General features: G+C 49.1%; 1 protein-coding gene across 4 annotated transcripts in view; it reads left to right on the top strand.

The window, feature by feature from the left end:
* MYH11 (myosin heavy chain 11) overlaps positions 1-24420 on the top strand; it is a 123778-nt gene that overhangs the window by 554 nt on the left and 98804 nt on the right. For all 4 annotated transcript variants that reach the window (XM_042972375.1, XM_042972376.1, XM_042972377.1 and 1 more), the window contains exon 2: positions 15957-16318. In XM_042972375.1, the coding sequence (XP_042828309.1) occupies positions 15974-16318 (345 nt within the window). In that variant the 5' untranslated portion in view covers positions 15957-15973. The remainder of the gene's footprint in view (positions 1-15956; positions 16319-24420) is intronic.

The raw sequence follows: 24420 nt of genomic DNA on the forward strand, positions 1-24420 counted from the left end.
TCTGAGTGGATTTGGAAGCCTGGCTTAATTCTGTTGAAAACATGCTAAATCAGTGAAAAACACGTGGGCAGATGCTTCGCAGAAAGGGGAGTGCGTTTTTCATCAGTTTAGAGGATGTGTTTGTTGATCACCCTAGAGAGGGAGGGCTGGTTATGATGCAGTTGACTTATCACAGCCCAGTTTTCTTCCAGACTCCCCTCCCCCATTCCAAAGTTAAAAAAAAAAAAAAAAATCTTATCCAGGTTGACCCCAAGGGCTTCAAATACCCAGGCAGATGAGACAGTTTCAATTTGCATCCATGACCTGCAGGTGTGTTAAGTAAGAGTGCCCTGGGGTTTCCTGTGAGTAGCTGGAACCCATGTTGCTCTGAACGTCCCCACAAAGTGGACCAAAGTGAGAAAAAGTCTGGCTGATGTCTGTTTCAGTTTTCCCCCTGCACAGAGAGCTGGTGGGGATTTTGCTGCCTGAGGAAGGGCGCCATTCAAAGCTATGCTTATCAAGACGTTAGAGAAAATAGTTAGAAACCCAAGGAGAGGGTTTGGTTACAGTGTTAAGAACTGAGAGATTAAATGGTTAAGTGGCCAGGGTTTGGCCAAGGGAAGGCAGGTGGATTGTTAGTAAACCGATTTGCATAGTTGTGTTTTGCTTCGTCTTCTCGATTGGTTTAGTTTCCTTAAAGATACCAATGGAGAGGTTTTTCTGTTTTGTTTGTTTTGTTTTTACAGAGAGGGAACTGGAAGATGCTGGGCTGAAAGGCATTGGATGGCAAGGTGTAAAATAGGAGGTTGAATTTCTGTGGAAGGAAGTCTTCCCTTGGTGCTTTTCCATTGAGATAGCCACCACTGATGGGATACTTATGTACCAGGCACTGTAGCAGTGTTTGATTTAATTTATCTCATCTAAATGTTGCAATAACCTTTTAAGGAGGCACCATGATGACTGTTTAGTCAAAAGGCAGCTGAGGCTCAGGGAGGTTAAGTAACTCGCCCAACATCACACAGCTAGCAAGTGGTGGAATCCATTCCTGGGTCTGTCTGATACCAAGGCTATGTGATCTTGACCCACCACCTTTTGTCTTTACCATGAACAAAACGTCTTTTGGAGTCAAGTTTCTGGGGGGACCACATGCTTCCGGAAAGCAAGGGTTTATCATCTTCTCTCTGGAGAAAACATAAGCTGACCTTTTGGGAATTTAAAATAAAACGCACCGTTTGTCCCCTGGTGGTGTGGTAATCTAGCTGGGGCCGATGGGTAGACTGCCATCCCAAGAGTCTAACTCATGAACTAGACGAGCTTTCTCCAAGAAGCTTCTGGGGCTCGCCTGGTACACACCGTGGTTTTTTATTTTCGCATCTGAAATAGACATGTTCTTCCGTACAAGGTATTTGTTATGGATTTGTTACCATTACTTTTCTGTCCGAGGGCTGAGATTGAGGCAAACATGGCCATGTATGGTAGTGTTTTCCATGAGGCCATACCCGGCTCGCTTGCAAATTAGCGTCGTAACACAGCTTTGTTGGTCGTGACTCTGGGGGATTTCTTGGCCCTTGTCCTTCCCATTTGGGAACAAGTGGAGGGGCCCAGAGGAGAAGACATTTGGGAGGAAAGGAGGATTATTTTTCCCTGCTCCTCTCTTATTGGGAATTTTTTTTTTTAATTCAAAAAATGTTTTTAGCCACTCGGGTTTATTAAACTACTGCTTTCCAAGATAGGAGTAGAAAACAATACCTGGTGATTATCTTTGCCAGACCATATCGCAGTGGCAGTTAACTAACTCCAAGGCTCCACAAGACCATAAGGATTACTGTCCAATCCTGTAACGAATTTCTCTAACACTCTTCATTCGGGGCAGGCCCCCACAGTCTCCTAATTCCGTGTCTTCCTCTGGCATGGTCTCCTCTGTGTTCCCTCTTCCCGGAGCTCTGCCCCACCAAGGTTTGGCCAAACCAGCCAGTCAGAATCGTGACTTGACCGACCGCCATCCGAATTGATTCACCTCCAAGGACCTGGGTCTCCTATTCAGCATTTGGTGCTCATTACTGACTAAATCAGTTAGATTAGGACTTGTGATCTTAGGGACCTGCAGGGGAACGTTCTGGAGGCTGTTGATGTCTAGGATCAAGGAGCTGGCAGACTCGGTTCTTGGGGAGGGCATTCTTCCAGTTTCGAAGAAGGGTGCCTTCTCGCTGGGCACTCACACGGCCTTTCTTGACAGTTTTATTTTGGAGGAGGAAGGGTCTCTTCTTTCTTCAGCACATCGGGGCCAAGCAGGCGGACGCCCTGTTGGAAATTGAAATGGATTTCCGTGTAATTCTCAAATCAGATCCGTGTGAGATTTTTCCGGAAAACCAAGTCTGCTGTTAAATCCGCTGGAATCCTAGAATGTCATGAGCAAGTTTGGAAATCCTCCACACCGGACTTCACAAACCTCCGTTTTCCCATCTGAAAAATGGGGGTGGGGTGGGGAGAATAGCTCATGTTTGGTGAGCGCTTTGGCCAGTCGACACGCTGAGCCCTTAACTGGCATCATGTTACCATCTTCGCAACAACCCTTGGGAGGAGATATTGTTGTTGGCCCCTTTTTACTACTGTGGTCTGAATAACTTGCTCAGGATAGCTTGACTGGCCCAGGAGGAAGACTGGATCCTGCAGAGCTCTTTGTAACTCTAGAGCCCAAGGGATTACCCTGTCGGGAGGATTAAGTGGGATAATGCACACGAAGGGGGTAGCATCACCTGGCCTCTGCCTCACTTCAGTGGGCGATTATTTATCACATACGTGCCCAGAGACCTTAAGGATTGTGCTTCATGTGGCACAGCAAGCCTATCGTGTGACCATTCTGTAAAGGAGAATCTTTTCCCTTATTTTCCTTTTGTGTCCTGCCTCCATAATCCCAATCCCTATTTGGCATGAAGGTGGTAGTTAGAACCTTCTACTTGAATATGGCCACGCTTGCTCCCCTACGCCAGGCACATTCCAGTTCTACTGGCCCATTTGTGATTCATTTCGGGCCATCATGGCATCCTGGAAGGGCTCTCCTAGGAATGGGAACCTATCTGGCTTTTCAGGTGGCTCTTTGGCTCCCTGGGGTCTCTCCTCCCTCCTCCCCTGACCTTTAAACAGTGGAGCCATGGCCACACGTTGGAGGAAAGGCTGAGTTCGGAGAAGGCCAAGCGGGAATTTGCAGGAATTTTGTAAGGCTCAGGTGAGGGAGGAACTAGCTAGTGCTGTCCACTGCTCCTGCACGGGGGAGTCCCGTACCTTGAACCTGCATTAGTGATTCGAGGGTTTGGATGGAACAGCCCTCATCAAAGTCCCCAAGAAAGGGCCCGCAGGACTCGACCCCTGCTCACTCATGCAGGCTTGAACTTGCCCCATTACTATACCCGTTCCTTCCTTCCCCTGGTGAAGCGAACCGTGGAGCAGATGACGTAGAATCTCAAAAGGGGCCTCGGTCTGAGGCCGCTGGGTCCTGATCTGGGGTCACGATTGCCAGTCCCCGTCTCCTCGTAGAATGCCTGTCTCCCTGAGCCCCTTCCTCCTTGCCCTCTCGATTCTTCCTTACCCCCTAGGTGTAATCACGGTCAGTGTATTCTTGGGTATCTTTCCAAAACTTTGCTACGTCGAATTTCCTTTTTGTCAGAAAAAAAAAAAAAAAAAACTGGCATTCCGGACATTAGGATTTTTTTTCCCCACTTAATCGTAGATCTTCAACATCTTTCTCTACCGGCATGTTTTGGCATGTTTAAAAATCAGCTGTATAATCCTCTATTATTGGAAAGTACAGCTTCTTACTGAAATAACCCCTTATGGAAACATACCAGCTGCTCCCCATCACTTAGAGTGTTTCAGGGAACATCCTATATCTATTTTTGTCTAATTACATGAATTTATCTGTAAGATCAATTCCCAGCAATGCAATGGCCAAGTCAGAGGGCACGTGCATTTAAAATGGATAGATATTGAGAAATGTCTGTCACATTCGAGACTGTACATTAATTGTAAGCACGTTATGCCAGGGCTGGAAGATACAAAATACCCTGGGGCTTTGAGGGCCGGAAATGACCAGTTCTCTCTTTCCCAAAAGTGTTCTTCATAGGAGCTATATCGTGTCTCTTGCTAACCAAGTTCTCTTGGTAGGAGAGAAAAATAATTTCACTCTACTCACTAAAAAACTTCCTTCTGGAGTTACTTTATTTATTTCTTAATATTTATTTATTTTTGAGAGACAAAGAGAGAGAGAGGCAGCATGAGCCGGGGAGGGGCAGAGAGAGGGGGAGACACAGAATCCAAAGCAGCCTCCGGGCTCCAAGCCGTCGGCACAGAGCCCGAAGTGGGGCTTGAACTCATAAACTGTGAGATCATGACCTGAGCCGAAGTCAGACCCTTAACCGACTGAGCCACCCAGGTGCCCTGGAGTTACTTTAAACACAGTATTTAAGTCAGGGGAGATGTCCCAAAGCAACAGTGAAATGGTCCACTGCTCGCCTTTTTCCTGTTAAGGTGAAGTAGGGCTTCCTTGGGATCACACCCTGGGGAGGTGGGGGGTGGTATGATTGATGGGGGGAGTGCAGAGGGGACCAGGCCTTGAAGCAAGCAAGAGCTTTTCTGCTAAGAGTAGATTGGGCGTCAGGTGAATCTGGGTTTAAATCCCGACTCCAGCTTTTGCAAGAGAAGGCTTTTAATTTAGTTTACTTTCCAGGACCTCTGTAATCTTACAGGAATAATAAATTATGCTCACCTTGCTGAACACTTAGGACACATAGCGAGCTGGGGTATTTAATAAATGGCCTGGCCCGATACCCCATGAATAGAAGGGGCCCAGTAATTACGGTGGCTATTACCAATAACAGATTTAGAATCCAATTGTCTCATGCAGACAGCTTGGGGCAGAGAGAACTGATGCATGTTAGGATCCTGGACCCTCTCCTGTTTCCCTCTACACGCCCGGCTCCTTCCACACCTGCCCCAGGACTTGAACTAGTTTCTCCGATGCGGAGGTCCTTCCAGCTGGTGGACTGTGTCCTAGACCGGGCTCAGAGGGCGTTCATTTCGTCTGCACGGCGCTTAAACTGTGCGATGATTTAACTTGAGTGGCGGCTGTTTCGCACCTAAAGTCAGACTTCTGGGTCGACTGCAAGCCTGGAAGTTCAGGGTCCACATACTCATGAGGTGACCCCAGCTGGAGTGAAGGAGCTACCACCATCTCTAGGCGGGGTAAGAGGGCTCTCGGCCCAATTGCTCCCGTGACCCCTGGGGACACTTAGGTTTGTGTCTGTGGTCCAAGCTCTTGAGCCAGCCCCTTGGCAATAAAGTCTTCAGGGAAGCTGTCGACCAGGCGTGATGATGTGCAAATCCTATACTATTCGGGCCCTGGGGTATTTGATTCATTTTTTATTAGTGCGGAAGCAGAAAGGGCAGGATCTTTTTACCCCTGTGTCCCTCTGGGGAAGATAAAGCTGATGTTAAAACACACCAAGCTGAACGGTCTTGTGTGGTCCGATTCCAGCCCTTTGATACGGAATCACAGATCCCATAGAATGTCAATGTCAGGCCAGCCCACTTTCTCCCCCCAGATGAAACATGCAAGGCTCAGAGGGGGAGAGTGACTTGGCCACAGGCACCCCGCGAATTCGTGGCGGAACTGGGACTTGTAACCGGGTGGTTTCACAGAGGCTGAAGAACAGCTTGTTTGTGCTGAAAGAATGAAGCTGTGTGGTGTTGGCGGGGAAATCAGGACCGCGTGCACAGCGGACACACTGAGCCGTGTTGTGTCACACGTTGCTGACCTCATAGCCACAGAGTCCTTTGTTTTCATCAAAAAGTTTGAGAGCACCCCTCGATCCCTGAAGCGTCCTTAGTGTCCATCTGTCCTTCGTAATACCCCTGCAGGTGCCCCTTCAGCCCCCGACCTCTGGGCGTCTGCGTTTTGTCTTGGGATGTGTTCACTGCCCCCGTGTCACCTCCAGCAGTTGGCCTTCCAGGCCTTAACTGTCTTCTGCAGAGAGTCCTGGGTTTTCTTCTAAAGCAGTGGATCTCACCGGGGACGATGTCGCCCCACCCCCCAGGAGACATCTGGCAATGTCCAGAGGCCTTTGGGTTGTTAAAACTGGCAGGGCTGGGGGCGCATAGGCGGCTCAGTTGGTTCAAGAGTCCGACTTCAGCTCAGGTCATGATTTCATGGTTCGTGAGTTCGAGCCCCGCGTCGGGCTCTGTGCTGACAGCTCAGAGCCTGGAGCCTGCTTCGGATTCTGTGTCTTCCTCTCTCTCTGCCCTTCCCCCGCTCGCACTTTGTCTCTGTCTCTCTCAAAAATTAATAAACTTTAAAAAAAAAAAAAAAGAAACTGACAAGGGGAGGAGCTAGGGGAGGAGCTACTGGCATCTAGTAAGTATAGGACAGGGATGCTGTAAACAGCCTAGAATGCATAAGACAGCCCCTCCCCCAACAAAGACTGACCGGCCTCAAGCGTCCATGGTGTCAGGATTGAAAACCCCTGTTTGAGGGGCGCCTGGGTGGCTGAGTCAGTTAAGCGTCCGGCTTCCGCTCAGGTCACGATCTCGTGGTCTGTGAGTTCGAGCCCCGCATCGGGCTCTGCACTGGTGGTGTGGAACCTGCTTGGGATTCTCTCTTTCTCTCCCTCTCTCTGCCCTTCCCCCACTTGTGCTCTCTGTCTTTGTCTCTCTCTCGCTCTCTGTCTCTCTCAAAATAAATAAATAAACTTAAAAAAAAAACCATAAACGAAAAACCTCCTTGGAAGTAAGGACCACAGCAGGGAACAGGAGACCAGGTTTTGTTTCCACTTAGCACAAGGAGAGTCCTCTGACTGGAACTGGGCCCCTGATCATTGCTGTTATTTTGCAGGCTACTTTTTATTTTCTTCCTCCCAGTGCCTCCCCTAATGCCCCACCTGGGACTTTTTTTTACCTGGTTGTCACCGTCCCAAATTTTTGAAAACTCAAGGCTCTGGGTGCATGCTGAGGCACGTCCTTATAACGATTAAGCCAAATTATCCAGAGTCTTCTACACTGATGCAGGATGTTTCTCGGGTGTGCCTGTGTTTCCTGTCCTCAAATGTTCTGCCTGTTTCAAAGAAGACAAAGCAGGAAAGATCACCTTGAAAATACACCTTTATTCAGATTCCACCATAGCTGGCTGTGCCATGATGGGCAAGTTACTTAACCTCTCTGTGCCTCCGTATCCTCTTCTGTAAACCAGAGTTGATGGTGCACCCTATAGTGTTTCTGAGGGGATTAAAGGAGACAATAGCTGGTACCCAATAAAGATTTAGCGGCTCTGATTACTAATGTTAATATTATTAACTTGCTAGGCTCACTACATTTTCTCAAGGGCATATTTGTGAGATTTCATTGGTGTTTGGTAGGAAAAGAGGTCTGTGGCCAAATGTTTTGGGGAGCCTTGGGTCTAAAGGAGTAAAATCGCTTTCGGGTTTTAGGACCTGCCAAAGTCTTGGATGTCCTGATATTGTCCTGCCTTTCCATGCACAGGTGGGGGGTGGGGATGTGGGTGGGGCGGGGGTGGGGGGAGGGAGCACTTTGCCAGTGGATTTAACCACAGAGTCGTTTTCTTTCGAAGAGTATCTCAATCTCCCTGAATCCCACCCAACCCCCACCCCTTAATATTTCAAGGGACTAGGGTTCCAGGGAGCACACTCTGGGAAATGCTGTTCTCGGGTGAAGCCAGGCTTCCTCTTGCCTGTGACCAAAGCAGATTTCGTGCATCGTAACTGTTAGAAACAGCAAAGCCCTGAGGAAGCCAGCCAGCTTCTCTGTCTCCTTTTTTGGACAGAGACGGACTCTTTACACTCGGTCTTGTTTGTGTTTTTGATTCTTAGATTAGACAGAGTTCCTGGCGATGGGGATTCCTGTGTCCTTGTATTCTTCTGTTGTGTTTTTTGGTGTTTTTCTGACTTTTAAGGCAGCTGACCAACATTGCAATTAGAAGGAACCCAGTTCATTGACATGTTGCTCAGAACTTTCCCCCAAGCCCTCTTGAGTGTATTTAGAAACTATTTTATAATTTTTAGTTGATTGATTGATTGAGTGAGTGATTGAACCGGCGGGGGAGGGGCTGGGGGGGCGCGGTTAGGGGACCGAGGATCCGAAGTGGGCTCTGTGCTCACAACAGACAGCCCGATGCGGGGCTCGAACCCACCAACCGTGAGATCATGACCTGAGCTGAAATTGGATGCTTAACCGACTCAGCCACCCAGGTGCCCCTTGGTACTATTTTAAAAATGTTTCATTGCACACCAACAGAAGTGTACTTAACACTACTGAACTGTGCACTCAGATGGTTAAGGTGGTCAATTTTATGTGATGTGTGTTTTAGCATAAAGAAGAAAAAAGGAAACCAGAAGTTTTCATGGAAGTATATACTTTGTATCAGAAAAGTGCACGGGGCCGCCTTGGTAGCTCAGCGGGTTAAGTGTCCAACTCCTGATTTCCACTCCGGTCGTATCTCCAGGTTTGGGAGTTTGAGCCCCAGGTTGCGCTCTGAGCTGACAGTGCAGAGCCTGCTTGGGATTTTCTCTCTGTTCCTCTCTCTCTGCCCCTCTCCCACTCTCTCTCAAAATAAATAAATAAACTTAAAAAAAAAAAAAAAGGCAGCAGAACATCAGCCCCATAAGCCCCCCTCGGCTTCTGTTCTTCCAGTTAAGACATCTGACTTGTGTCACCATAGGGACATTTTTGCTTGGTTTTGAACCCTCCTATAAACAGAATCACGTAGTATGTCCTTTTTTGCATTTGCCTTCTTGGTTCAAATGTGCACGTGAGGCACTGTGTTGGGTGGGTACCTGCTAGGGTCGGTTCATTTATTGCAAATTCTCCGTCGAGCTTCTGCCAAGCCCTTTGGGTTCACGTGGGAGGCAGAAGGGCAGGGGCTGTGGAATCAGACGTGGGCTCAGAACCTGGCTCTCTTACCGTTGAGCTGTGTGACCTCAGGCAGATGCCGTCACCTCTCTGGGCCTCTGTGTCCTTATCTGTTAGGGGGAGCTGACCGTAATGCGAGATTCCCAACAGCGTGCTGATGTTACTTGCTGACCCCGCTGTGAGTGTTGACTTCCCTGCTGGTATTCAGAAGACTTGGCCCCGGCAATGACCTAAGGGCCAAGTGGGAGGCGTGTGACAGCGATACGGCTTACACACGGAAGACAGTGGCACACAGGTGATACAGTAGCATTTTTCCTTTTAAAGAAAAAGGCCAAGCATGCAGAAGTCAATGGAACAGCTTAACCCACCTGAGGCACCCCATCCCTCAACCCCAGGTTTGTTAGTTCAGCTACAACTCCTTCCCACTGGCTCTGAAAAGAAGGCACCCTAAATACATTTTAAAAGTTTACTCATTTAAGTGATCTCTACGCCCAGGGTGGGGCTCGAACTCATGACCCCGAGATCAAGAGTTGTGTGCTCTTCTGACTGAGCCAGCCAGGCGCCCCGGAAGGGACCCTAAATAGGTGGAACCACAGTGCCATTGTCACACCGAAGAATTTAACAGTTTCCCTAATATAAAGGATATTGTGTTAATGTTTGATTTTTCTTGATTATCTCCTACATTTTTCTTTGTGGAGGCATGGGTCGGGACTTTGTTTTTTCTTACAACCGCATTCACTTTCTCAAAACTTTCCATGTGAGGGGTGGCTTTTTATTTTATTTTATTTTTTTAAGGTTTCTTTATTTTTTTGAGAGAGCGCAAGCAGGGGAGGGATAGAGAGAGAGGGGGACAGAGGATCTAAAGCGGGCTCTGTGCCGATGGCAGAGAGCCTGGTGTGGGGCTCGAACTCATGAACCGTGAGATGGTGACCTTAGCCGAAGTCAGAAGGTCAACCGACTAAGCCACCCGGGAGCCCCAGGGGTGGCTTTTTAAAAATGTGAAATGTGCCCTTGCTTCTGATTTGCCCTGTATGTGTGCGTTGTGGGGAGAGAATGTGTGTTTCTTCCCCTTCCTCTCTCCCTGTTAGTCTTTTATTGTCCTTGTTTGACTTTTTCATTGTGAAAACGTTCCAACATATGCCCAAGTAGAGAGGTCACTAGGACACCCCCCAGGCACCTAGCGCTCCACTTTGGTAATGATCAAACTGGGCTTTGTCTTCATCTCCCGCTTTTCCTCTGCGTCTCAAAACCCCCTCGCCCCCCGCTTCTAGTTTATAAATTTCTCTCCTTTTTTTTCTGTATGTTCTTAAAGAAATGGAGTCATTTGTCTTATGCTTTCCCACCTGTGGATTTCATTGCACCACCCCCCCCTTCCCCCCATGACAGTATGTAGTGTGTTCCCTGTGCCTCGCGTTTCCTGGGGTGTTGGACCCAGAGGTTCTGCCTGCTTTGGCCCCCATCCCCACCCCTTTTCATTTCTGGAAGAATATTTCCTTGGTGGTAGAGGCACTTTCTATGGCATCCCATCTGGGGGCACATCGTTCTGATCAACTCCTTACTGTGATGGTTAATGTTGATTAACACGTTTAGGTGACCCCCTCCTGATGTATCCATGATAAAGTGCTCTATCCACTTTTCATCTTACACCGTGGGTCTGAAAGTATAGACCCCAGACCCACATTCCTCATCATCACCCAGGAACTTGTTAAAAATGCCAATCCGTGGGTGCAAGTGAGAGAGGGGCAGAGAGAGAGAGAGAGAGAGCATCCCAAGAGGGGCAGAGGGAGAGAGAGAGGCAGAAAGAGAGAGAGAAGCCAGGCTTGAGCTTGAGCTCAAGACGTGGGACTCGAACTCATGAACTGTGAGATCATGACCCGAGCCGAAGTCAGACGCTTGATGACTGAGCCACCCAGGTGCCCTAGACGGGAGTATTTTTTTAACGTCAGTTTAAAGTGAGGTTTTGGTGGGGGGAGTGGGATGCTCTTGGGATGATGTCCTAAGCAAAACCCGTAAGAATTTAAAAATGCAGGTAATGTGATTGTTAAACCCAGGGCCATGTGTCTGTCTGCAATTCTTCATTTCACTCCTTTTGAATGATGAAGTGATTATTCAGATTTGGGGAATAATTTGCTCATTTCTCCATCTTGTTAAAAATAAGCTACTAGATCATGACTCAGGGGAAAAGTAACCACCCCCTCTGAGCTTATCAGTTTCTTATCATTGTTATTTTCGCCCCTGAAGGAGAAGAGGGGCGGTCGGAGTACTTGCCTGTCCTTTCCTGCCTTGTAGTCTGTGTCTCAGGAGTTGGCTGCCCATTAGTGAGATGTGGGGGTTATTTTGGTGAACTCACAGGAGCTGTGAATTCTTCTCTGCTAAAGTAGGGCGTCAACCACACAGTATGTCCTGGTGGCCATACATCCTAACTCAGCCTATGTCTTAGTTCCTGGAGGCACAGCAGCAGTGGGTGGGGGAAGACCACTGGGGCAGGTGGGAGGAGCTGGCTGGCAGCAAATGTTACTAGGGCAGGGGCAGCTCCTGCAGGAATGGTCTGGAACGGGCTGCTAGACAGAACATTAAGGGTCTGTTGCCTCAGCACCTGCCTCGTGGACACATCCAGACGGTGGGAGGAAGAATGGGCTCCTCATGTGGAGACGACGGTCACTGACTTGGAGTTGTACATACAGACTTTTCTTTGTCAATTACTTAGTGATTTCGAGGAACTAAGGGAAGTCAGAATCAAGGTTTTGCTTCCCTCCCTGCCCCCATTCGTTACCAGTTTGCAAAATAACGTCTTGGTTCCCCAGCATCTTACCTGGCTGGCCTTTAACATTTATTTTAATCATCATGCCTCATGGGTTTAAACGTATTCATCTCTCCATTCTTAGCTTTACTTTTCTTACTGATGTTCAAACTCTGCCATATTGGACCAGATAGAACCATAGTTTAATATTTTAGCATACAATATTCTAGACTAATTTTTTCAGTAATCTCTACACCCAACGTGGGGCTCGAACTCACAACACTGAGATCAAGGGTCGCACGCTCCACCAACTGAGCCAGCCAGGCGTCCCAGTGTTCTAGAATTTTATTTTTATATTTATTTTTTAATGTTATTTATTTATTTATTTTTGAGAGAGCGAGAGAGAGAACACAAACAAGGGAGGGACAGAGAGAGAGGGAGACACAGAATCTGAATTAGGCTCCAGGCTCTGAACTGTCAGCACAGAGCCCGACACGGAGCTCGAACTCACAAACTGTGAGATCGTGACCTGAGCTGAAGCTGGGCGTTTAACTACCTGAGCCACCCACGTGCCCCTATAGTGTTCCAGACTATTTTTTTAAAGTAATCTCTACACCCAGTGTGGGGCTCAAACTCATAGCCCTGAGATCAAGGGTCGCAAGCTCCACCAACTGAGCCAGCCAGGCTCAGTGTTGTAGACTTTTAAATATGTATACACACACACACACACACACACATAATTATAAATATATTTATTATTATAAATATTTCAATCAGCTTTATTACGATATATTCTACATACAGTAAAACTCACCATTTTTTAAAAAATTCACTGGCTTTTAAGTGTACATACAGCCCAGTGAGTTTTGAGAAATACGTACCGATGTGTAATCACCACCATGATCAGAATATAGAAAATGTTCTTCCCTCCTCCGAAAGTTCCTTTGTGCCTCTTGGCAGCCCATTCCCCTCCCTGTGCTGGCAGCTAACTACTGATCTGCTTTCTGCTGTAGTGGTTTTGCCGTTTCTTGACTTGTAGGTCAGTGAAGTCATTGAGACTTTTGGGTCTGGCTTCTTTGGCTCTGTGTAATGCTTTTGAGGTTTGTCTGTTTTTCTATTTATACATAATTGTTAAAACATCTTTCGATGTTTATTTTGAGAGAGAGCGTGTGTGCGTGAGCGTGGGAGGAGGTGAGAGGCAGAGAGAGAGAGAGAGAGAGAAGGAGAGAGAGAATTCCAAGTAGGCTCCACACTTTGTGCTCAGCACAGAGCCCCGACGTGGGGCTCATTCTCCCAGCCGAGAGATCATGACCTGAGCCGAAATCAAGAGTTGGACGCTTAACCAACTGAGCCACCCAGGTGCCCCTGTACATAATTTTAACTTGGACATGCATCATGAATATCTTTGCACAATCAGTGGTCACCTATTGTATGATTCCATTGATAGGAAATGTGTAGGAAAGACAAAGCCCTAGAGACAGAGAGTAGATGAGTGGGTGCCAGGGACTGGGGATGGAAACGGGGAATGTGGGCAGACCAGCACAAGGGATGCCTTTTTTGGGGTGATGGGAATGTTCCAAATTTCATTGTAGTGATAGATGCACAAGTCTGTAAATTTGCTAGAAGTCATTGAATTGTACGTTTACAACGAGAGAATTTTATGGCATGGAAGTGGCCCTTGGATGAATAGGTTAAAAGAAAAGGGTGAAATTTTGGCATAAACGCAAGCCACATCCTTGTGTGTCTCTTAGCCCTTGTCTATTGCCTTAGGCTGAACTCCTAGCAATGGAATTGCACGTGAAAGGGTTTGCAGAGATGTTAAGGTTTTTCCATCCATAGGGTGGCCTGTGCAGAGGCCCAGCCCCTCCAACGCCTGACAACACCGGGAATTACTGACAGTTTTCATCTCAGCCAAGCTGATAGGAGAAAGTCAACATCTCACTGCTTTCAGATTCTTCCTTTACTGGCAAGGTCAAGCACCTTTTTCTCATGTGTAGTGGCCGTTGGAAGCTTTTTGTAAAAAACAAACAAACAAACAACAAACAAACCCGATTTTTGTTGATCATAAGTTTAACAAAAAATTAGGGAACCCCAAATACGGTAGGGGTGCCTGGGTGGCCCAGTCGGTGGAGCGTCCAACTTCAGCTCAGGTCATGATCTCATGGTTCAGGAGTTCGAGCCCTGCGTCGGGCTCTGTGCTGATGGCTCGGAGCCTGGAGCCCGCTTCGGGTTCTGTGTCTCCCTTTCTCTCTCCTCCTCCCCCGCTCACTCTCTGTTTCTCCCTCAAAAGTAAACACTTTGAAAAATTAAAAAGCTACAAAGACAGTAAAAATACATAATTAAAAGTATACCCATGTTCATAGTAGCATTATTCACAATAGCTAAAACATGGAGGCCAGTCAGGAGCCTATCAACAAACCAATGGAGGAGCCAAATAGGGTGTATACATCCTGCGGAATAGTATTCCGCCTTGAAGAGGAAGGGAATTCTGACACATTTGCCAGCCTAGATGAACTCTGAGGACATGATGCTGAGGCCAGTCACCAAAAGACAAACACCACTTGTACGAGGAACTTAGGGCAGGCAGAGTCCTAGAGACGGGAAGTAGAATGCCGGTTGCCGGGGGCCAGGGGAGGGGAGTGGGGAGTTAGTGTTTCCTGGGGACAGGGTTGCAGTTCTGCACGATGTAAAAAGTTCTCAAGGTGGATGGGGGTGACGGTTACACCCCAGTATGAATGCACTTCATGCCGCTGAACTGCAATGACCCTTAAAAATGGTCGATAGCAAATTTTGTGCTACGTATATTTTACCACGATGGAAAAAACTGGGAAAAAATGATAGAGAGTGAAAATCCCAGGGGTGCTTGGGTGGCTCAGTCGGTTGAGCATCCGACTTCAGCTCAGGTCATGATCTCGCGGTTTGTGAGTTTGAGTCCCACATCTGGCTCTCAGCTGTCAGCACAGAGCCCGCTCAGATGGTCTGTCCCTCTCTCTCTACCTCTCCCCAACTTGTGCGCTCTCTCTTTCTCTCTCAAAAATAAACATTTAAAAAAGAAAGTGAAAGGCCCCTCACACTTATACTCAAGTGCATATTTCTCCATTTTTTTTGCCTGTATTATTCTAAATATTTTATTTTTTTTCTTAAATGTTTATTTCGAGAGAGCGAGAGTTTAAAGGGGGAAGGGCAGAGGGAGAGGGAGACAGAGGATCTGAATGAAGCAGGCTCTGTGCTGACAGGAGAGAGAGAGAGAGCCAAATGTGCCACTTGAACCCATGAACTGTAAGATCATGACCTGAGCTGAAGTTGAACGTTTAACGAACTGAGCCACCCAGGTGCCTTGTATTCTAAATACTTTAAAATAAAAATGGGGTATTATACCTACTGTTTACACTCTCCCCTTTATTTCATTTTTTTAAAAGCTTTACTGAGATACAATTCTCGTGCCATGTAATTCACTCATTTAAATGGTACAATTGAATGGCTTTTAGCATATTCACAAAGCTGTACGTCTGCAGCTACAATAAATTCCAGAACATTGCCATTACCCCTAAAGAAGCCCTGTACCCCTTAGCTGTCACTCTCCCAGGCCCTGGCAACCACCAATCTACTTGAATCTCTGTGGATCTGCCTGTTGTGGACATTTCATATAAAGGGCATCATACAGTCTGTGACACCTTGCGACTGGATTGTTTGACTTGGCGTCATTTTTTTGAGATTCTTCCGTGGTGCGGCATGGATCAGTACTTCTGTCCTTTTTCAGGCTGAATAATATTCCACTGCATGGATAGACCGCATTTTATTTATCCATTCTATCTGTCCACGGACACCTTGGTTCCTTCCTGTGTTAGCCATTGTGAGGAATGCTTCTGTGAACATTCGCTACGAGGTTTTGTGTGGATGTCTATCTTCTTTCCTCTTGGGTTTACACTTGGGAATGGAATTGTTGGATCCTATGGTATCTCTGGGCTTAACTATTTGAAGAACGCCTCTCTTTGATTTTTATAGTGAACAGTAAGATGTGGACATCTTTGGATGTCCACGCATGTAGACCTAATTCTTGCTTCGAGACCCCTGGATAGTAGTATCTTGTCGCATGAAAATAACGTGGTTTGTGGATCCGGTGCCATGATGGCTGACAATAGGCAATGATGCAGACCCTCTCATGAGGGACTTTGAGTTGTTTCCATTCTTTGGCCACATAAACATACCGCAGGGAACATCCTCCTACTTGGCGGAATGTTTCCTAGGCATGCGAGGCAAGGGCTTCAACCGTCTTTGGGGCTCGGTTCTGGCCCAATACTGATGCTGTCGCTTTATTCCACAGGGGACCAACCAGGCACCATGGCGCAGAAGGGCCAGCTCAGTGATGATGAGAAGTTCCTCTTTGTGGACAAAAACTTCGTCAACAGCCCAGTGGCCCAGGCCGACTGGGCCGCCAAGAAGCTGGTCTGGGTCCCTTCGGAGAAGCAGGGCTTCGAGGCAGCCAGCATCAAGGAGGAGAAAGGGGACGAGGTGATCGTGGAGCTGGTGGAGAATGGCAAGAAGGTGACAGTCGGCAAAGATGACATCCAGAAGATGAACCCGCCCAAATTCTCCAAGGTGGAGGACATGGCAGAGCTGACGTGCCTCAATGAGGCCTCTGTGCTGCACAACCTGAGGGAGAGGTACTTCTCCGGGCTCATCTACGTGAGTATCTTGGGGCAGCCAGTCCCTTCATGCAGGCCTACGGGTTGGGAGGGGGAAAGTTTTGTTGGAGAGGGGCCCCATGGTGACGTGGGATCGTTCAGACTTGGGTCCAGACCTCAGCCCCGCCCCACTTAGTTCGGTGACACCAGAAAATGCTGCCACTCACCAAAGCCTCAGTTTACCTGTAGGTGAAATGGGAATACTCCCCCCCCCCCCCCGCATGTGAAGGAAGTGCAGAGATGGCACGTGACCCCACATGCGACGTGCCAAGGGACATCTTGGAGGTGACGAGGTACGCGAAACCTCTTGGGAAGGCTGGACCCCCTGGGCAGCCAGGCGGGAGGCGACCTGGGCGTCTGGCTAGGTTCTGCGGAGGCCTTCCCTGTCACAAATGGGAATACCTAGATTGGACCCGGGACTCCTCTGGGTCGGCCGTGCAGACCAGAGCTGCCCTGTCCACGGTGGTAGCCATCGGCAACCTGCGGCTAACTAAATTTAGATGCAAGTTCCTTAGAAGTCGGAATGCATCTCTTTGGTGGCACTGGCCAATATCCAGTGCTCGACCACCACCTGAGGCTGGTGGCTGCTGCATTGCATTGCACACTTCTGTCCCTGCAGGAAGTCCTGTGGGGCAGCCTGGGATAGATGATGGGGGACGACGTGACTCAGGGGGTGTGCAGGTTCCTTGTGGGTTTGGACCGACTCCCCGGAGCAAAAGGGACCTCGGTGGCCCCCTGGTGTTCAACTGCTGGGCAGAGGGCCCTCTGGGTTAGACTCGGTCTCTTTGCCTCTCGGAAAGGGCACACCGATCCCTTGGGTGAGTTACTTCATTTCTCTGGCATTTCGTTGCCTTCTCTATGAAATGAACGCAACAAGACTACCGTCCTCGCGGAGTGGGTTACGCTGAAAAGAAAGCACTTGTCACGCCTCTGGGCACATTGTCAGCGCTCACAACGCTCGGTGTTACTGCTGGTTATGCCGTTGTTAGGGTCTTGTTTCTTGGATCATTTGCAAATTGGCAAAGACAGTCTCTTCATCATTGTGCCCTCCGACCCCGTCCCTTACATGTTGCCGCGTGAAAATTACCAAAGCAAACCAAACCAAAAAAAAAAACCCATTGTCATCTATAAAAATGCTCTGCAGACTTTTTTTCCTAATTAGGAAATTAAGTCACGTTCATCGCAGGAGATTCAGAAAGTTCTGAAAAGCACAGCTGACACAGAAACCAGTCCTCGCCCAGAGATCACAAACTGATAAGATGTTGCCATGTTCTTGGTCTTTCTCTGTGACTATGGGGCATGTTTACCTATTTACGAGCCTGTGCACATAGGTTAGTGGCTCGCTCTTTCTTCTGCATGAGTCAAGACCGAGCATTCCCACATTTCCATTATAACCCCCCAAAATACCCTCTTAGGGGCTATGTAATCTCTAGGGTAACCCATGTTGTGTAACTTGACACGTCTTACCTCATTTAAGCAGCAGACCATCCGCTGAAAAGTATGCTTGTCCCATTTTACAGATGAGCAAGCTGAGGCTCAGAGAGCTACAGCCTGTCCTTAACTGCCCTGAGCAGGGAAAGTATCTTTAGTCCAAGCTGTTCCTTGTATGGCAATACCATCAACCTGGAGCTGTCAGCACAGGACGGACGTTTCTAAGGAGGCCAGCCTGCAGGGAGCTGGGGTAAAGTGGGAGTTCTCCCAGGTCTCCCACCGAAGATGTGTTCTCTCCCGGGGGGAGGTCAAGGACAGGCCTGTGTGTAAATCTCCCCTCCTGTCCTCTGACCCAGCGTTTGAGCCCAAAATAGAAACCAGGAAGAAATGAAGGCCTCCTGAAGGTCCCAAGACCCAGAATATCTAATCTGACAAACAGATGGAAGCTTTGATTCATTTTTTTTTTTTTAAATTGCTGCTATGCTTCCCTGCACAGATTAGACGCAAAGCCTCCCGGCCTTGTGACCACGTGCCTACTCCTGTCTCCTTCCTTTCTGCTCAATTTAATCACTTAAATTGGACCGGTTGTCCGTGATGGAGGAGATCAAGAAGGAAGCGGGGGAGGGGAGGCACAGCCAGTTAGTCTCCAAGCACCTGACAGCGGGAGGTACAGCCCAGGTGATGCTGGAGCGTCCGGTGTGTGTGTGTGTGTGTGTGTGTGTGTGTGTGTGTGTGTGTGTGTGTGTGTGTGTGTGTGTCCCCGTCCATCCGTCTGTCCAGCTTTGCCCTTGGTAATGAAGAGAACTTTCCCCTCCGTTCTGCAAAGTACACCTCAAATCAAGACTGCTGTCCTCTTGGTTCTAGAAGAGTCCATAGAAGCCACTGGGTCCTAGTTCATGAGCCTTTTGATGCAGGTTCTTGCCATCTTTGTGCAGGTTCTGATCCTGGCACACGGCAGGGCGGGGTGGGGGGTGATTCCGAGTCCTCGCCCACCCTCACCTGCCCTTCTGGGCGTTGGGTTCCCTCTGCCCGGAGCTCAGCAGCGCAACCACTCAGCAGTTGGCTCTATTTTTAGTATATGGAGGATGAGACCAGGGTTTCAGGCACAGGAAGATCAGTAAAGTGTGGGCTTTGCCTGTCCTGGGTCCCATCCCAAGTCCTTCCCAGCGTGTTGTGTCCTTGACCCCACTGGTGACAGCATAGGTCACCTCCCACTCTGCGCATGACCTGTCCGAGGCAGAGACCTGACCTGACTTGCCTGGGAAGGGAGGGACCTGTGTCACACTCGGCTGGCCTGCCCAGCTGGGGGATGTGTGGGCTCTTGGGTGTTCTGTTTGCATCGCTGTGCGATTCCGGGGGTTAAACGGCTCAGCCTGTGCCCCGAGCCGCTTGGTAATTAAGAGGAGGAAGATTAGACACACTTGAGCTCAAGGAAGATGCAGGAGATAGTTTCTAACACGATGGATGGATTAAGAAAATGTGCTGTATCCGTACAACAGACTATGATTCAGCCTTAAGGAAATCCTATCATATGTGATAACAAGGACGAACCTAGGGAACATTATACTGAGTGAACTAAGCCAGTCACAGAAGGACGAACAATCAGGATGTCACTTACCTGAGGCATCGAAGATAGTCACGCTCAGAATCACTGAGGAAGGGGGGTTGTCAGAGGTGGGGTGTGTTGGGGGGTGCGGCTAAAGAAACTGGTGGGGGCCTGGGTGTCTCAGTCGGTTAAGTGTCTTGATCTTAGTTTGGGTCATGATCCCAGGGTCCTGGGATCGACCCCCACATTGGGCTCTGCCCTGCCAGCATAGAGCCTGCTTGGGATTCTCTCTCTTCTTCTCTGTCTGCCCTTCACCCACTCTCTCCCCCTCTCTCTAAAAATAAATGAATGCATTGAAAAAAAAAAAAAGAAAGAAACTGGGTTTTAGAAAAGTTAAATAACTTGATAAGAAACAGCTGGGTCTTGAAGCCGGGAAGGCCGGTCCTGGGAGCAGTGCTTCTCAACGCTACTCATTTATTCCTTCCAATGATCCTGGGAGACGGAGGCTCTTACCGCATTTCAGAGACCAAGATACTGAGGCTCAGGCGGGCTTGGTCCTGTTGCTGGGACTCAGGCAAGGTCTGGCTGCCTCCAGGGCCAGAGTGACGACCCCTGGATGGTAAGGGGCTGTAGGATATCTGGAGGCTTGAGCAGGAGGTGATGGCTGTGGGCTGGGGCATGTGGGGATGATGCCATGGGCACCATTAACTTTGAGCTCGACAAGCTTTACGTGCACAGAAGGAAGAAGTCTAACTTTTCACTTAGGATTTCTTGAGCATCTACTAGGTTGTAAGCCTTTGGCCCAGAGTGAGTAATTTTTTAAAAATGGAGGAGTTAATTTGATACACTCTCCCCCTTCCTCTCCAACTGCCCCCCCCCCCAAAAAAAAAGAAAAAGAAAATCTCAGTTGCTGGCATTGCTTTAAAAAGCAGCCCCTGGGCCATCCTGTTAGGTGGGCTGTGGGCCTTGTTTTTGCATAAGCCTCACTGCTCCCTGTTGTCTCCCAGACCCTGAGGCTGAGAACTGTTGGTCGTTAATCACCTACCTATTGTTCTCCTCCTACCTGGCTTACTTTAGTCCCATCTGACGTGCTTGGTCCCTGTAAACAGCAGGACTTTACACCCCTGTTTCAAGCCCCTGGGGTTAGGAACCTGATCCAGAGCGAAGGTGGATGGCCTCTCCGATTGATTGGGTTTCCAAGCCCAAATTCCCGACTTGTGAACCCCAAAGGATATTTTCCTCGTTCTTACGTCACTGTTCGAGGAAGACCAGGGGGTAAGGAAAGGCCTTCCTTCCAAAGTCAAGCAGGGGATGATGTTTTCTTTTTGGACACTTGGCTCAGTGACCTGAAGGAGTACCCACCCAGGGATGCTGAGAGCAGATGATGAGCAGCGGCCTCTTGAGTGCCAGAGAGTCCTGGAGGGTGGGACAAAGATACATGACTGCACCGAGTCTTAGAAGGTAGAAAGAAAACACAGCTGGAGCCTACCCTCTGCTGAGCCCTGTGAACTCACTCTTCAGATCTTTCTAATTGACATGGCCTCAAACCTTCCTAGTAACGTGAGGCTATCCATGCAAAGACCTCAAGAGAATATTTAAAAATAAGAAGCATACATGACATCTTATGGCTTTTTCTTGTGTTTGTTTGTAACTATCTAGTTGAATTTAAAACATTGGTTTGAATAGGTAACACATACAGATAGGAAATAGTATATCAGCATATCAGGAATTTTGCCTTTCACCCCCATTCCTTCTGATTCCCTTCTGTACAGGAACTGCTCTGGTGTTTCTTTCATAGGCTTCCAGAAATACTTTATACATATACAGGCAGATGCATGTGTATTTGGTTTGGTGTACATTCATGTATATGTACAAACACACTCTTTTTTAATGTTTACTCATTTATTTAGAGAGAGAGAGCGTGAGTGGGGGAAAGGCAGAGAGAGAAAGGGAGAGAACCCCAAGCAGGCTCTGCACTCAGAGCGGGGCTCGATCCCACGAACCCTAAGATCATGACCTGAGCCGAGATCAAGAGTCAGACGCTTAACCAACCGAGCCGTCCAGGTGCCCCTAAATATACTCTTTTTAATGGCAGCATGCCATAATTAGGAAGCTAGCCCCCTGATGATGGATATTTAGGTTGTTTTTAGTCTCTCTTCCCATTCAAATCAAGGCTGCAGGAAATTGCATTCCTGGTGGACCGTGTCTGTCTGATCTTCTGTCTGGCAAAGAAGGTACGGGTCTCCATCTTTTTATAGACAGGGAAGAAGATGGGGAAGAAGAGACTCAGGGGTTCGGCCACTCCCATGAGTCACACAGGTGATGAATGAGGGCAGAGCTGAGGTTCTCCCCTGGCCCTTGCGGCTCAAAGCCTGTGTTCTTTCCACTTTTCTCCGTTGGTGCTTGTTTCTGCCGCAGGCTGTGGGAGCAGACTCCTGCTCAGAGCTCTGTGGCTGACCATATAAAGTGTCAGGGAAAAACTGGAGTCACTTCCTAATACGGTCACAAGAGGGAAACCCTGGGCCTGTGGCTGGGACCTGCTGGTGGCATGGGGCCCTGAAATGCTGGCCGGGACACAGGAGGCGGGGCTATTGAAACCTCTGAACTTGACCAGCTGGAGAGGACCTTGGGGACAGTGAGGAGGCAGAAATATCGCCACCAGCCGGTGAGCCGGGCGGGTCTGGTGAAGGCAACGGAGGCTGAACACTGTCGATCAAACCTCCAGATTCTGCAGCCCGACCACCCTGCCGGGGGCATGCCTGCTCAGCCCTTCCCCTCGGGTCGTCGTGCCCTGGAAAGATTTGCTGAGCTGAACAGAGATTCAGATCTGCCTGGAAGCTCTGGTTAAGTGCTTGCTGGGTGCTTAGCACCAGGAGGTGTCCCAGGCAAACAGGGGGAAAGGGACAGTTTTTCAGAAGCTGGTGATGGATTTGGGAGAGCCACACATTCTTTCTTTTATTCATTGCCTTCAGCAACTATTGACTGGGGTCTGCCTTGTATACAGCCCTACGCTGGGTGCTGGAGAAACTGTGATGTGCAGCTTGTGGTCCAGAAGGTGACATTTAGGATGAGCCCTGGAAGAGGAGATGGAAATGGCTCTGGGAAGATTGAGGGGGGTGGGGAACATACTCGAGGTACAGAAGCAGCACCTGTGAAGCTTCCAGACTGACAAGGGTTTTGTCATCATGAAATCAAGGCAGCATGGTATGGTCACTAATGTTTATTGAGCACCTACTGTGTACCAGGCACTCTGTTAAATGCTTCACGAGCACACTCTCACAGCAAGCCTTTGAAGGATCTCTTACATACCGTCATCTTGTAGTTGAGGTTAGTAGGCTCAGAGAGGTTAAGAGACTTTCCCAGGGTCACACAGCCAGGAAGTAGCAAAATGAGGGTTCAAACCAAGTCCTCAGTACTCAATTCTGTATCCTTAGCCATTGACCTTTACTGCCTCCAGCTCAAGGGCTGGGCGAGGGTGTGGTTTGGGCTATAAATGAGCATTGTGGTTGGCACTGGGCACAGCCCAGAAGGATCTGGAGGTGGCATTCAGACCTGAAGGAGAGGTAGGACTTGGCTGACGTTCATTCAAACAAGTGATCGTTGACTGGGCACTTAGTTTATGGGAGGCTTCGCACTGGGGACCGGGACACAGATGAGTGGGGGACACAAAGCCCCTGTTCTGGAACAACTGTGCCACCAGCTCAGCAAACATCTCCCCAGCACCTACTGTGTCCCGGCCCGGTGCAAAGCCCCGGGTCACAGAGATGAAGACATAGGGAGGTCCCTGCTCCAGGACAGATTTGTAATCAGCTTACCCCTCAGTCATTTATTGAGCAAGCATTTAGTGAGCACCTACTGTATGTCAAGGCCCAGGCCTGAACTGAAGCAGAGGAAGAGGGTGGTCCCGCCCTCAGGGCACTTGCTCTGGTGGGAGGGGCCTGGAAGATCAGATCGGGGAGTGGGGAGTCGGGCTGATGGTGGACTCGTCCGTCTCTGTGCGGTCTGGCCCCTGCCCGCCTCTGCAGGAGCCTCACCCCTCAGCCTGGCTTGTCCCCTCCTCGATGCTCCAGAAATACCGCACTGTTTGCAGGCTGCACCCACACACTCGCCCTGCTGCCTTCTGTGCCTTTGCTACCTCCTGAGCAGGATAAGCCCTTCTTGTCTCTTGAGACCTCCTCACTGGAGGTTTCTCTGACCGCCCCCAGGGTGGGTTAGGGCCCTGACTTCCTTGCTTCCCTAATCCCCTGGGCTCCATCCCGGTTCTTTGGATGTTATTGTTCAATGTCCTTGTCCCTGCTCTGATCTGTGGGTTCTTCTGATTTATTTCTCTCCAGCATGGTGGAGACCTGTCTAGTACAGACCTGTACATAGTAGGTGCTCAATAAATGGCTGATGGATGTTTCGACAGGCCTGTGCGACCTCATGCCTGCCTTTTTAGGGCAATGGTGAGAACCTGAGAGATTATTCCCTCCTTCCCCCACCAGTCTTGTACCTTTTGAAGAACACTGTCCACCTCTCTATGTGGGACCATTGCATACCATTGTCCCTTAGCAGACTGAGCGCTGGAGAGACCCTCCTCCGATCAGCTGTAGCCAGGGCTGAAGTCTCTTTGAGGGCAGGACCTTGTGTTCTTTGCCTTCTTTAACCCCAGAGCCTTGCACAGTGTCTAGGACGCACACACTGAATGAACAAGCAAGTGAATGAACGAATGATGTGTTGTTTCTCTTTCTATAGGATGGGCAGGGGTCGGGTAGCCTCACGGGCGGCTCTCAGGCCTGGGAGTTGGCCAAGGTGGGCTTAGTGCTGTCAGGGTCTCACTTTGTGACTTTGGTCAAGTTGCTTAACCTCTCTGGTGTTGGCTTTGCCCTGAGGGTCGCCCAGAGGTGGACCATTGGCTCTTCCTTGAGTCCCTTCTAGGGGGAATTGGAGGGAGGACGTGCTTGGGGGGTGTTGGAGCCCCAGGCGGCCCTGATGGTATCTTTCGGGAAAGGCAGTTCCTGTGGGGCAGGTCGGAACCTGTGCCCTGAGCTGTGACCTCAGCCCAGGGGGCAATCTGATGTCCGGTAAAGAACAGCCATAGCGATGATGGTGCCTCCCGTGTGTGCGCGTGGTGGGGTTTGCGGGGT

The sequence above is a fragment of the Panthera tigris genome, chromosome E3 (genome assembly GCF_018350195.1).
Source record: "Panthera tigris isolate Pti1 chromosome E3, P.tigris_Pti1_mat1.1, whole genome shotgun sequence".
Classification (NCBI taxonomy): domain Eukaryota; kingdom Metazoa; phylum Chordata; class Mammalia; order Carnivora; family Felidae; genus Panthera; species Panthera tigris.